General features: G+C 40.5%; 1 protein-coding gene across 1 annotated transcript in view; it reads left to right on the top strand.

The window, feature by feature from the left end:
- The window catches only part of htr7c (5-hydroxytryptamine (serotonin) receptor 7c), a 33,094-nt gene extending 27,277 nt beyond the window's left edge, over positions 1-5,817 (top strand). The window contains exon 2 of the mRNA XM_026188647.1: positions 3,641-5,817. Coding sequence (XP_026044432.1) covers positions 3,641-4,379 — 739 coding nt within the window. The 3' untranslated portion in view covers positions 4,380-5,817. The remainder of the gene's footprint in view (positions 1-3,640) is intronic.
- The last annotated feature ends 8,717 nt before the right edge of the window (positions 5,818-14,534 follow it).

Raw genomic sequence — 14,534 nt, 5'->3', positions numbered from 1 at the left:
TGTGAATAAAAAAATAATTTAAACATCACTGACTGTGTTCAGGTCACACTGTATAGGAGGTGATTATAATCCACTGCCACTGTGTATTTAGCTTGCGCTTTCATCATATTGCAAGGTTCAAATATGGTATGCATTTTGAAAAATGCTCTAGATTTCTATTCAGACTTGCAGATGGTCCAGCAATGCGTAAGTCTTGAGCCACCTCTTGTTTATGTTTTCCTATAAACAGGAAATAGATGCAGCAATTTACTTATAACATGCAAATGGAGAGGCTGTTGCTTGGGAGGTAAAGCAGGTCATCGTTTAATCAGAAGCTTGGTGGTTCGAAGTCTGGCTGCTCCAGTTTTCTTTGGGCGAGATCTTGAACCTGGAGTTCAAGATTGGACTGTGAATGTTTTTTTAGAAAACACTTATATGAAGTAAAAAGCATGAATGAGACATGTTGTACAAAGTGCATTGAAAGCTTGAGTAGAAAAAGCACCATATAAGAACCCTTTTAAATAACTGGAAATACAGTTCAATTCTAACTTGAAAGTCAATATTTGCTATGACCACCGTTTTTCTTCAACACAGTCCAATGAATGTGGATGATCTTTGCTGGGTTTTTTCCTATTTCTTGAAGACATGACTTTCAGATACTGTTCATCTACTGTAGATAGTTTTATAGGCCCTCCATCTATCCAGTTTATTGAGAAAAACTGCACACCATGGTGAGATATACCAGGTTTTTTGATAATAGCTCATTGGGAATCACCTTGCTGGTGCAAAAATACAATTTTGTGCCTGTCAAACTATGTCTGTCTTTTGCATTTTTTATAGATTCAGCTAAAGAAACGAGAACATATGATATATTTTTAAGACAGACTGCTAGTAACCGGTTGCATAAAATGCTATTTGGTTCTTGTCTGTCTAGAGACAACACAGGTTTATCCCTTTAGTTAGGTAACTTTTTGACGCTTGAATGAGTGACAGGTCAATGTTAAGTAGCTTAATAATAAAAAAAAAAATTCCACTATATTGACTGTAAATTTGTTAAAAAGAAGCCAATGTCTAAAGAAAAAACTTTGAAAGAACACCAGGAAGCTTGCAAAAAAATAAAAATAAAAATGAAAGTCTGGGTCCTTGGTTCAACACTTTTGCACATCCCTGTGTATGAAAATAAAAGTTCTGTATTTTAATATCAACATTGGATTAAGTGACTGTGTGTAATGTGGGAGACATCCCTTGTAGCGATGCTGCTTGGTTTCTCAGCTCAGTTCTGTGGCGCACTTATGTTTTTTGTCTCACTCTGACAGTGCTCATAATGTGGCAGCGTGTCAGTGCTGGGGACTAACTGTGTTCAGCTGGTGAACACAGGAGTTAGTGGAGAGAGGGAGAAAGAACAGTATACTTTTATCTCTGAGCTGAATGCATGTTTCTGCCATATTAACCTATCACTGTTACGTTGTACGCGGCAAAGGGAACTACACGTACATGTTTTTTGCCGTTGTTATTGTTTCTTGTTACCCTGCCTCTCCAGGGTTAGTAAAGTTCAATTTTTAGAATGCAAAAATAAGAATGATTAAACCCACAGATGTTTGCATCAGCACATCCTGCTGCAAGATATGCAAGAAGCAGTGTAATGAAGTGTCAAAATGCGTGCTCTCTTAGCCAAACCGGCAGTCATTTGTCTCCAGAAGGACGATGAGAGGATTGTGTGTCCAATGAGAGTGTGCCTGGAAACAGCTCTGCCTTCTAAAGGTCTGAAGATGAGTCATGGTGGCAGAGAACTGCCCTCCACCCTCCACTGACAAACAAATATCCCCCCAAATAAGCACTACAAACACCAGTGCGTGAATGTGTGTGTGAATGGGTGGATGACTGGATATGTAAAGCGCTTTGGGGTCCTTAGGGACTAGTAAGGCGCTATATAAATACAGGCCATTTACCATTACCATCTTCATTACTGAGTAATGGATTCAGAGAGGAGTGTTGCATTACTGCGTATCTATTATGAATTCCGTAGAAGCATGGCACGTACTCATCTTGGCTCTGTTTCATATTTATTTGACATTGTTGTCTGTGTGTTTAGTCTCCCCTGTGAAACTTAAGTACATTTTAAGTGAGGGGTGTAAACTACTCAGATTAGTGGAGGGATTAGAAGAATGAACACAAAGTAGTTGTTATATAACGTCCACTGAGGACGGACAACCTGAGCTGAAGGATCTTGGAGTCTGACAGTGTGATGGTGCGCGGCACACAGTTTACATGGAAACTGAAAAGTTACTGTCTCGTGTAACCAATGACAAAAGTAACCTTCACCAACGCAACTACCAGTTGTAGCTGTATCTTTTTCTTTCTTTCTTTAGTGTCGCAGTATTTTCTACCACCGTCAGCCCACAAGACCTGCCATGGGCGACAACATAATGACACCTGTCTCAGATAAACGACTGATGTTTCATTCAGCGTGGCAGTTCTGATACGAGGCGTGTGAGGCTATTTAAAGCCGATTAAAAAAAATCTGATCTGGGTTAGATGTCTGTGTGTGTGTGTGTTGGTGGTGAGGAAAGGATATAATAAAGCGCTCCTAGCAAAGCGCTAGTTGTAGCCCTGGTGTCCATTCAGAGTCATTCTGATTTAGATCAATACCACTTGCATTATGTGTTGGCACTAGTTAATAGGCACCAGTGTGCATCAGAGGTGCTGGACTAGAGAGCATTTTGACATTTTGTATACCTTCACTCAGATGTGTCTACAACCAGCATCTCTTAAAAACGCACTAGAAATGATTTCTGAGGAGTGTTATAATGTTATTTGACAGCCAAGTTTGTTAATGTCCATACTTAATCTGAAGGTAACAGAAAATGAGCTGCAGATGGCAGCGAGCTCTGTAATATTTGTGACTAGCATAATACTAAGCTGTACAAACACTGGAGAAAATGTTTAAAGATGAAGTCATATTTTAAAGCTACACCTGACAAGCTGAACTTTTAAAAACCTGTCAATAGAGTAAAGACCCAAGTCGAAAAGCACTGAATGTAATTTGACAGTGAATCACAGCGATCCTTACCAAGTTTTTTTATGTTAGAATTAACAGCAAAGCAGAAATCAGATAAATAGCCCGGAGAGTGGAATATAGAGTTTTCATCAATGACGCATCTGGTGCTGATGAGTGCTGCGGGCGTGCCGCCAAAACATGCAGTGTCGTACACACAGATTTATCATTTTGTGTGAATAGTGGCTATTTTCCCAGTTTTGTACAAATCCGAGCCTTTCACACCTCATTTTGTCCTTATTTTTTTTCCCTGACACCTCCAGCTGCTATTTGAAACCACTGAGCTGCCTGTTTGATTGATAGCTCGTTCTCTACTTACCAAGCTCAAAGAGCCAAAGAAAAAGCAGCAAATAACCCTCCGGGCAATGACAGAGCTTAAGACCTTTCATCCAGATGTCTGTCTTTGAAATGAGGGGACGTTTCTTTGATGCTACCACACTACAAGCCTAAAAGGGTGGATTGTAAATGATAAATGAATAATAAGATTTTGTTTTTGAGATGACAGAGAGAATATATTAGATGAGGAGTTTAAAACAAGATGTCAATGTGACATCAAATGCTTTTAGTACTTGCTAATGATGCTTCATTTGTCTCCTTTTCTCGCAGGTATCTGGGGATCACACGACCTCTCACCTACCCAGCCCGGCAGAACGGTCAGCTGATGGCCAAGATGATCCTGGGAGTCTGGCTGGTGTCAGCATCCATCACACTGCCGCCTTTCTGTGGCTGGGCCAAAAACGTCCACACAGCCGGTGTGTGCCTCATTAGCCAAGACTTTGGCTACACCATCTATTCCACAGCTGTGGCCTTTTATATCCCTATGCTGGTCATGCTGGTCATGTACTACAAGATCTTCAGGGCAGCTCGCAAGAGCGGCGCCAAGCACCGCTTCACCAACCTTTCACGACGCGAGCGTCTCGAAACAGTGGCTAACGAGGCTCTCCGAATGCAGGGCCTGAAGCCGCCCGGCGTGGCAGAGGAGTGTGCCGCATTGTCCCGCCTGCTGACCCGCGAGCGCAGAAACATCTCCATCTTCAAGCGGGAACAAAAAGCGGCCACGACACTGGGGGTGATTGTGGGCGTCTTCGCCGTGTGCTGGCTGCCCTTCTTTATCCTGTCCACCGCCAGGCCCTTTATCTGCGGAGTGGAATGTAGCTGTGTGCCCATCTGGCTGGAGCGCACGCTCCTGTGGTTAGGTTACGCCAACTCCTTAATGAATCCCTTCATCTACGCCTTCTTCAATCGAGACCTGCGCTCCACTTATCGTGACCTTCTCCGGTGTCGCTATCGCAACATCAACCGTCGGCTTTCCGCCGTGGGTGTACACGAAGCTCTCAAAGTGTAAGGCCGAATGGTTAAAGTCGCTGCTCTTGGACACTCGGTGCTTAAAAGGCGACACATAAACAGCCGGCCTGCAGACAGACACGGCCTAACGGGATAAAAGTCAGTGTTAGTGGCTCGCTGCAGACAGCACAATCACTTCAGTGTGTGAGTCAGTCATTCTATTTTTGGAAAGAAAATCACAGAGCGTACTTGATGGACTATTCAAGTCGACACTGCTTTTGTGCATATGCCACAATTCCATCCTGTTCCAGATTTATGATGGAATAATGCCGTAACAAAGGAAATGACATATAAACACAATCAATCATTCTCTTTCAAAGAGACCATAAGGCAAGCAGATTTCTGTATATTAACAAAATTGATGTTTGATAACAAATAACGTTTGTTTCGTGGCTTTCTGAGCATCTCCCTCTCATCGTGTATCCACGCAAATCCCCGATGATTATTTTTCAAACGGGAGGTAAACACTTTGAGGCGTATTACAGGACTGAAACTTATATCACGCCATCTAAAGTCAGAGCCTTCAAGCTGGTCCTCCGACTGAATTTATTTTGAGCACCCTAGATGTCACCCAGTTGTTTAAAATCTGGTGATTCCAAGTAGAACAAAGTGGGGTGGAAAATGCTGATTTAACACAACATAGTGAGAACTTCTCAGTGTTTGAAGGTAGTTTGTTTTGTGTCTGCATGAAACATATTTTTCTTACATGCCACTGTATACATTAATCAAAACAGAAGTGGTGGCAGCGGTGTTTCATGGGTAACCCAGACACTGCATCGCACAGAAACCATGATACTGTGGAGCTTTTCACTTTTCTCCAGGCAACTAAACGTTTCCACTTTAATAATTAGAATTTCCACATTCTTAAGACTCGTTTTCCTCACTGGTTGTTGACAGTGTTTTTATCTCTCTTTTCAATCAGGATGTGTGCCCCCCCCAGTTCAGTACATTTCCTTTTTATCTCCTCAGTGACTTGTACGAACCCATGTCCGATATCATCAGTCGAGCAGTGTGTGCTTATTTTCTACCTCGATTTTTTGAAATGCTCTACATTTCCTCCCCCCAAAAAAGGTGTACTGCTGTATCATTTTGTATCGAAATGCTATTTTTTATTGTGTAAAGTCAATCTGTCTACAGCTGTGTGCGAGCGCTTTGAGTGACCACTCTGTTATTACCTTGAGAAAGAAGTTGGGGAAAGGGGTAAAAGTATTTCATCACTTTGTAAATAAAGAAACACCGAAGATGTCACTGTGGCCTAGATTAGTGTGAAAGCCATTTGTGCAAAGTCAGTGAAGTTCTTGTTCTTTGGACTGAGATTGCAGTGATTTAGGAGACAATCAACATGGGTCTTCTTGCTTTCTAGCCCCCACGGAGCATCCTCAAATGCCTGATGCACCCAGTATGTCATGCATAGAAATAAAGACCAACCTTTAAGCCCATTAGAAGTCTTTGATACATTTGTGACCTTTCTTAAAGCAGTATCGCCAAGACTGTTGGGCTACAGCTAGGATTCTTAAGGATGGTTGCCCCTCCCGTCTACCCCAGAAACGCCTTTGTGTTAAGTCTGCTTTGAGCAAATGCTTTTATTCAGAGTCTGGGTAACAGCTGTCTGCTTACTCCAAGGGAAAAACAGTGACGAAGAAGAGTAAAGTAGGATGTGTCTCGTCTTGTGGTCAGAAGGTATGTCTCAGTACAGACATATTTGGGTTGTGTTTGTAGAGGAGTGTCACTGTATCACAGGCAAATCACCACTTCAAATATATTTAACACATAAAGACCAACTTAGAAGACCAACAACATGGCTTTCCAATCATATTATTAAGGCTGACACCAAACAAGCCTTTTTATTTTGTGTGTACATACATATTCCTTCACTCACATACACATACAAACTGTTTCATCAAAATGACTTTGCACATCACAGGTATGATACGGCCAAACTCATTTATTTAAAAAAATATTCCAAGCACTTGCCGATGAACCCCTCCCCCTATCCAGTGTATAGTGGTGCTCTTTATAGGTGTCTGTTGAATTAAACTTAGCGCTGCCCCTCACCAGCAGTTTGCCTCAGGAGACCATACCAGGGGCAAATGCATCATAGACAACATACTTGTGGGATCACTCAGACATGCAAACCCTTCACCTTAAAAAGGTCGGAGAAAGAACATAAAAGTAATACTTTTCATTTTGCAGACAGGTGCTAACTTACTATGGGTTTTCAGAGCTTTCTCCTCAAAATAGTTACTTGCTTTGGTTGAAGAGCTGTTGTGGTAAACTGTGAATTGTAGCAACTTTGACACTTCCTGTCATTGTCCAATGCAACAAAAGTCATTGCAAGTTTTCCTGATTTTGAAGAGAAATTAGGCTAGCTTTATTTAATCCAGAAGAATGCTGTTACTGTTCATCATGACACAACTGCTGCGACATACAATCCCAACACAAATGTGATTTTTCGAAATGTTTTCAACTGATTCCTGTATAAAATCTCTTGGACAACCCTTTAAATGTGCCGCTTTTAATATTATTACTGTTATTACATGAGTCCAAAAATAAGCCTTGGCGGAACATTTGGCCATTTCCTTGATTTCACCGTCTGTCAAATGGTTTGGTGGGATGGTACCCAAATCTAACATAAGGACATTCCTAATTATACTCTTTCATTTGCACTATGAGTGGCTCTCCAAGTCAGTTGAACAATGTTATGCAATTCAGCCCTGCTGACAATAAGAAAAACCCATATGATGATCACAGGGGATAAAATCTAGTTAACCGGCCCTTTGCAGACTAAAGTCTATTTAGGGTTCAGAGTCCCTGGAGTAAAGAGCAGCAACACAGCCTCAACCCGCACGCTGACATTTTGTTTCAGCACACTCAGAGGAGGCAGCGCTGGTGGATCTTGTGCGCTGCCCCTAAGACCTTCAGACTCCCGGCAACCATGTCAACGGGCGTTACTCTCGGGGAGTGAGCACCACTGCGCCTGCGAGGAGCGCCTGCCCTCTCGGTCACCGTGTCTGGCCTCCTGTGCTGGCGCCTGATGTGTGTCATCGCTGTCGGTGAACGGGAGGAACTATTTTCATTTGATGTAGTACATTCATCTAAGGGAGAAGGATAGTAGCTGAGAGTCTTTCACATATGCTGCCCAAAGGCTCAGTTGCCAGCTCTGACAAGCTGTGGGGGTTGATGTGGGGACTATCCACTCGCGCTTTGCTATTTTTAATCTGTCCCAGCAATTAAACGAGGAAGCTCTGATTAAGCATGGGGGAAAAGGAATTTTAAGTACTGTGATTTTGCTATCCTTCCATGTACCCTCTGCACATGCAAATAATAATAATAATTATTGATTTGGAGATAGTCTTTGATACTGCATAGGACAATTATGGTGACCAGGAACTTGTAATATTTCTATTCAACTCACTTAATACATGATTAGTCCACATTTATTGTGTTTAAAATACAGTTTGTGTTTCTTTCAGTACATGACAAAGTCAAGTTCATTTATATACAATATGTTTTGTAGCTGAGGACACGTCACATGTTGGTGCAAAAACTTTTGGAAAGTATGAGTCTGACTTTCAACAAAAAACAAAGAACAAAAAATGTGTGCATTAACATTTACACTGCGTGAACAGAATAAAGTACACGTGGTGGTTTCCAACATGTCAACGGAAGGACTGGACGTCCTGAGACGATTTTAACCAGGTAAGAAATAAGAAATAAAAAATTGTAATAAACTATAACAAAATAATTAATTTAAGAAAATCATACATTATATTTAAAATTATTAAATATTCTCCAATGCTTCCCTTCTCTAACTATAAGATGGATATATGGGTAGTTGCCGATTTTTAATGTAACAGACTAATTATTTCTTTTACCTGTAACTTATCAAAGCCACTCTCAGATTATTCCAAACACACATCGATGTAAATCTGGTTTCTGAGATATTTTGGGCACACGTGTACCCGGATGTTACATCCTCAAATATAATCAGGGCCATAAATGTAGCCTCGTTTCCCACCTACTAATTAAAAAGGGAAGCTATAAATACACCAGTAAACATGTCAATTATGTGTTAATCCAATTTATGCGGTGTGTCCTGAAATATCAACTTCCTCCCACGGCCACCACCCATGGCCAATCACAGCATGAGTATCTGTTCATTGTCTATGGGACTTCCTGTGGGGATGGGCCTGTGGCAAATGCAGATAAGTTATCTAAGTGTCACCAAGAAGTTTTTTCCCCTCATTTTATTTTGTGGAGGCAGCGACCTGTAATTAGGTTTTGTCATAGAGCTGGAAGGTAAATGTCTGCTTTTTAAGGTTGCAAGCATCAAAGAACCTGCGTATGAGGGCAGCCTCTCCTGTACACTTCAAAGTGAACGAAGTAGATATAACACTTCTTTTGCATAGCAGTTTTTTTTTTAACTCGGGTATGAGAGCATGGACTTGATGCCTTGTATTTGCACACATGTTCACAGTGCTGGCTGCCAAGAAACCCTCCTACACGGCTTGTATCGGATAAGCCTGTCGATTGTTCTGCACTGCATCTTTGAGGCCAATCAGTAAGAGTGTGAATGTGTGTGGAAAGGCCCCCATATGGTCTAATGCTCCACGTTCCCTTAATATGTTAAGCGTATCACAATAGTAGCACTTCCTAAAATCATCTGCTGCTTTTTGGGATCTTAAAGAATTTGCAGACATTGTGATTAACCTACAAGCCCATTCACACGGAGGTCTGATATTTTTGCATCTTCCCATTTCAGTGCCAGGTTTTGTTTAAATGGATTTTCTTTTATAAATAGGCTACAGTATTTGTGGTGGTAAAAACATATTGCGAGCCACATTTTTCAGACAGACTTGATTTTCCAGAATTAAAACTCCCACTTGGAACAGTGTGACATAAAATAATAATAATTTAAAAAAGAAAAAAAAAAAAACAGAACAGAATCTACCACATAGAGTTATTATTAGGCTTGCAATCTCATGAAATAACTTATCTAATAAAATATTTTAGGATGCAGAGAAATGTCAGCAATCGATTATTTAGTGGATGGACAGACTTGAAATGATTTGTAAGATTAGAATAAGTTTTTTCTTTTATCAGACTCACTTAAACATATTCACCACACATCAGTTGTCTGTCGTTTTGTTCGTATACGTCTCACACAGTGACCAGGACAGGTCAGCTGCTTGTCATCTGCTCAACTAGCTTAATTGCTGTCTCGCTGCCTTTTAAGAACAGTGAAAGAAAACAGCAGTTTGGTGAGATTGAGGATAATGGGCTGCCTTTTGCAACCAGCAGCCTATGAAATGACAGTAAATGCCTCAACCTGCAAAGGCCACCATTTGGTGTGAATTTATTCTTTGTAATTGTGTGCAAGACGCAGATTTAAAATGCAGTTCCATTGTCAGACTGAGGAACATCAAGTAGCGGGCTTTTATGCAAGTTAACAAAGCACAAAAAATTAGATATATTAAAGCCACTGTGAGTTGGTTATTATGTGTTCAATCAACTCAGTCGCTTTGCCATTTAGTTTCATTTTGTCATTATGGGAAGGAGGATTTTGGATAAACCTCCTCCATTTATCCAGACTTGGAACCGACATTAGAAGTGCTGGGTTGTGTCTCTTCCTGGAATAAAACCAGAGATCTTTCACATGCAAAGGTGAAAGTGTTAATCACTATACAATGGAGCGACTAAATAAAGTTTATACACTGTAACAAAGAAAAAATCCATAGAATAGACTGAGGTCTGACCAGAAAATTACCAGTGCAATTTCTATTAACCTTATGGGGAATTCCAGTATTTGTAAAACAGAACAATTTATCATTTTAAAGAACTGTGAAATGTTTTATTAATAATTTCTGTAGTTAATGGGCACTTTCATCTGTTCAGTTTTGTATCCTCTATGTCAATAATGGACGTTTCCTTCACTGGTCGGAAAATTCAGTGTACATCATTAATCATATAAATTGAATAATTCAGCATATCTTCATCATTTGCCAGAAATGTATTTAGCACTAAAGTTTTATAACAACCTAATCTAGCCATTGTTACGACCCTGAGGCCAGAGACCGTAACAGCCATCAGTAGCCCACAAATTGTGGTAAAAACCCAGTTAGTTTCCTCACCTTTAAAATGCTATTAAAATAGATATAAATCACTAGACTAATAGAATATAATGCTTCTAATTACTAAACAGAAAGATGATCAAACAAAGTTGGGATATATAAAGACTAAACATGATTTCTGTGTGCATTGTATAGACATTCTCTTGCCTGTGAATATTATAGTTCTGTGCACCTGTGGACCACCTGAAGTAGCGCGTTAGCATAGCATACAGTCGATGGGTTTGTCTTTCATTTTTCTGAAATCTTGAATGGGTCCCGAATATGCTGAGGCATCCGCTGAAAATCACGGGATGTAACGGTAGCTTGATGAATGTGACAGTACAAGTTTAATCTGCATTCTGCACTAAGTGCACAAAAGTTGCTCTGTGTGACTATGTGCGAAGGCAGCCTGAGACTTAAGTGAAGTCGTGAAGTGTGGGTGAGGTGGGAACTAACTTGCACAGCTTGCCTATGTCAGTTTGTCAAGTCTCTGGCAGTGCAGCAGGGTGCAAAGTGAAGACTGACAGCAGTTGGTCTGTGAGTGTAGACTCAAGCACAGTCAGGTGTTCCTGTGCTGTCTAAGCCAGTTGGAGCAGCAGTCAATCTCCACCTGCCTCTTGTCACTGCACATTGTTGTTGATCTGTGGGGTCGAGCCCATGCAAGAATTTCTCATCATGAGCCCATGCAAGAATTTCTCATCATGACACCTTACCTGACTGCTCTCAAATCTTAGCTCTGTTTTCTGTTGTCAACTCCCCACAGTGTACTGCCCCACAGTCACTTAGATTTGCTGTCAGTGATGAGTAGCACGAACAGGACAAGATGAAGGACTCAAAGGAATTTTTCTAAATTGAGTCTATCAAACGGTTCCGTCCTGCTGGGATGTAAAATGCCAGATTGAGTCCTTGGCCTGTTTTGTTTCTGACATCATCCAGATCCATGATCCACAGTCATGATTCCAGTGTTTTGTGTTTGTTTATGAAGGCTACTGTATATTTGTGATATTATCCCAGATCCATACATCCATTTTTTTTCATCGCTTGTCCAATTCAGGGTCAATCACCAGCCTATTGCAGGGATAGCGCACAGAGACAGAGAACCATTTATGCTCCCATTCGTAGCTACAACCTATTTAGAATCATCAGTTATACTAACAAGAATGTCCTTGGACTGTGGAGGAAGCCATGCATGCACAGGCAGACTGCACACACCAAAATGCCCCAGCGAGCTGGTAGATTCGAATCCAGACCCTTCTTGCTGTGAGGTAATGATGCTGTCCAGATCTTTTCCAGAAAAAAAGATGCTGTTGCCGAAACAAATGTTTGAGTGTCTTGGGTGGTGCAATAGGACCATCAGTCTTAACTGCTTATCAACTTCAGGATCACAGAGATGGCAAGGCAAGAGATGAGCCATTGCAACGTTTCAACAATAAAATGCCTACATTAAGAACTTTATCTGCTAATGTTCAGCAAGTAACATTCACCATAATTTTTGCCATCTTATTTCATCAATTTAGCATGCTAACATTAGCTATTTAGTAAAAAATAAAATAGACATATGAGGTAAAGGGAATTTTGATAGAACAAGGTTAAACTCAGTAGAATGTCTGTACAGCATACTGACACTGACTTTATTTTGGACTTGGAGGAAAAGTAACGATATCTGTCCTCTGGGTAACATGAATGAAATATTTGTGCTCAGAGAAAAAAAATCAAATAAAAATGCACAACTGGAATACCATTGGGAGAGATGGAATATAGGAAGCTCTCCGTTTACGGTTCTCTAGATAGAAGGTTCTATTTGCGTGTACTCACATTGATGGAATGTAGAGATGGACCTGGTTACAGAATCAGAGCTCCAGTCTTGCTTTTGCAGTATGCACAAGCCGTGCTGTGCCTGGCAGGCTGCAAAAGTTGGGAGGAGCAGGAACGATGTGCAGCCGTCCTTGTGCAACAAACAGAAGCATAAGCTAAGAATCAGAGGTAGCAGCCGATGTTATGCATGTATGTAAATATCCTCTAAAACACCAGTTGGGTAGCTGGAGGGATGAGGGGCATTTATATCATTTTACTTTCTTTTGTAAAAGATAATACTCATAATAATACTTATTCACTTATTTTCAGGAGATGGAGAGGAGCTGGGGGATCAGTGCAGTGAGGCAGGGTATTTGAAGATTAATGCTTTCAGATGTGTCATTTAATGCAGACATTTTTCTTTATTGATTTTTTTTCCTCTGCGTGGTCCTATTGCATGCTGTGATATCACAGATGACACACTGGCTCTGTGATATTCGTATAGCATTCATGACCTTTATGTGGGCAGCAGTGCTTTGCAGAAGCTGAATGCAACTCAAGCAGCCCAAATGGCCTTCACGACACAAGCTTCAAACAGCAGCACTGGTTGCTGCTTCCATCTTGAGATTTCAGCGCTCACTAACTCACTTCAGCCATCGAGTGGCATCTCCCACAACTGTTTCTTCTGTGCTTACTGATGTGTAAGCACTATCCACTCAGGATAATGAACATGATCACCTTTTGTTTGGTATTGATTGTCATTGATTCACAGTCATGATGGAAAATCACAAATCATTGCATCAAATAACATGCAAGGTGACAGTGTTTTTTTTCTCAAAATCAATAGAGTTATAAGCCATTATCTGTAACACAGGCTGTATAGTTTTCTTTTTTCTGTGAAGTATTTTTTAACCTTTGAATAATCCTTTAAAGTAATGCAGACACATATAAATTCTGAGTGCACTTTAGACTCTCATCACAATTCATAAAAAAATCGGGACCTCTTACATAAATTCACTCAAGTATCTCAAATATGTATTTTTTGGATGATGAGGTATTAAAGGTACAAAGTTGTTCTCCTAATCCTGAAGTTTTAATTTGTGGACTGTGTTTAATTATGCCATGAAAAAACACACACACATGTGTATACATATACATACATACATACATATATACATACATACATACATACATATATATATATATATATATATATATACATACATACATCAAATCAAATCAAATCACTTTTATTGTCATACATATATATATATATATATATATATATATATATATATATATATATATATATATATATACATACATACATCAAATCAAATCAAATCAAATCACTTTTATTGTCACATCACATGTGCAGGCACACTGGCACAGCACATGCGAGTGAAATTCTTGTGTGCGAGCCCCACAAGCAACAGAGATGTGCAAACACAACAACACAAACGAGCAAAATACAAGAATGGCCAACCTGAAACTAATAAATATATGTACAATATATAATAGTGTATGCATTTCTGGATGTGTATACTAAATATTTTCCTGTGTGTGTTTGTGTGTGTGTGTGTGTGTGTGTGTGTGTGTGTGTATACACATTTTTACAAATTAAATAGTAAAAAAAAATAAATAAATAATAATAATAATAAAATATATAAAATATACAGAGTTGAATATGTGCAAAACAAGTGGCATTTATATACAGTGTGGAGTGCATAATGTTGAAGTTCCAGTAGTGAAGCTGAGGTGTCTATGAAGTGTTCAGCAGTCTGATGGCCTGGTGGAAGAAGCTGTCTCTCAGTCTGCTGGTACGTGACCAGATGCTGCAGAACCTCCTTCCTGATGGAAGCAGTCTGAACAGTTTATGGCTGGGGTGACTGTCCTTGATGATCCTCCCCGCTTTCCTCAGGCAGCGCTTCCTGTAGATGTCTTGGAGGGAGGGAAGCTCACCTCCAATTATCCGTTCAGAGCACCGCACTACTCGCTGGAGAGCTTTGCAGTTGTAGGCGGTGCTGTTGCCATACCAGGTGGTGATGCATCCAGTGAGGATGCTCTCAATGGCACAGTGATAGAAGGTCCTGAGGATGCGGGGGCTCATGCCGAATCTTTTCAGTCTCCTGAGAAAGAAGAGGCGCTGCTGCGCCTTCTTCACTGTTTTGTTTGTGTGTACTGACCACGTAAGATCCTCAGCCAGATGTACACCAAGGAACCGGAAGCTGCTCACTCTCTCCACAGCAGCG

This window comes from Astatotilapia calliptera, chromosome 12, assembly GCF_900246225.1.
Source record: "Astatotilapia calliptera chromosome 12, fAstCal1.2, whole genome shotgun sequence".
In the NCBI taxonomy this organism is placed as follows: domain Eukaryota; kingdom Metazoa; phylum Chordata; class Actinopteri; order Cichliformes; family Cichlidae; genus Astatotilapia; species Astatotilapia calliptera.
Note: the sequence above shows the minus strand (reverse complement) of the source record. Positions and strands in the feature narration are given on the sequence as shown.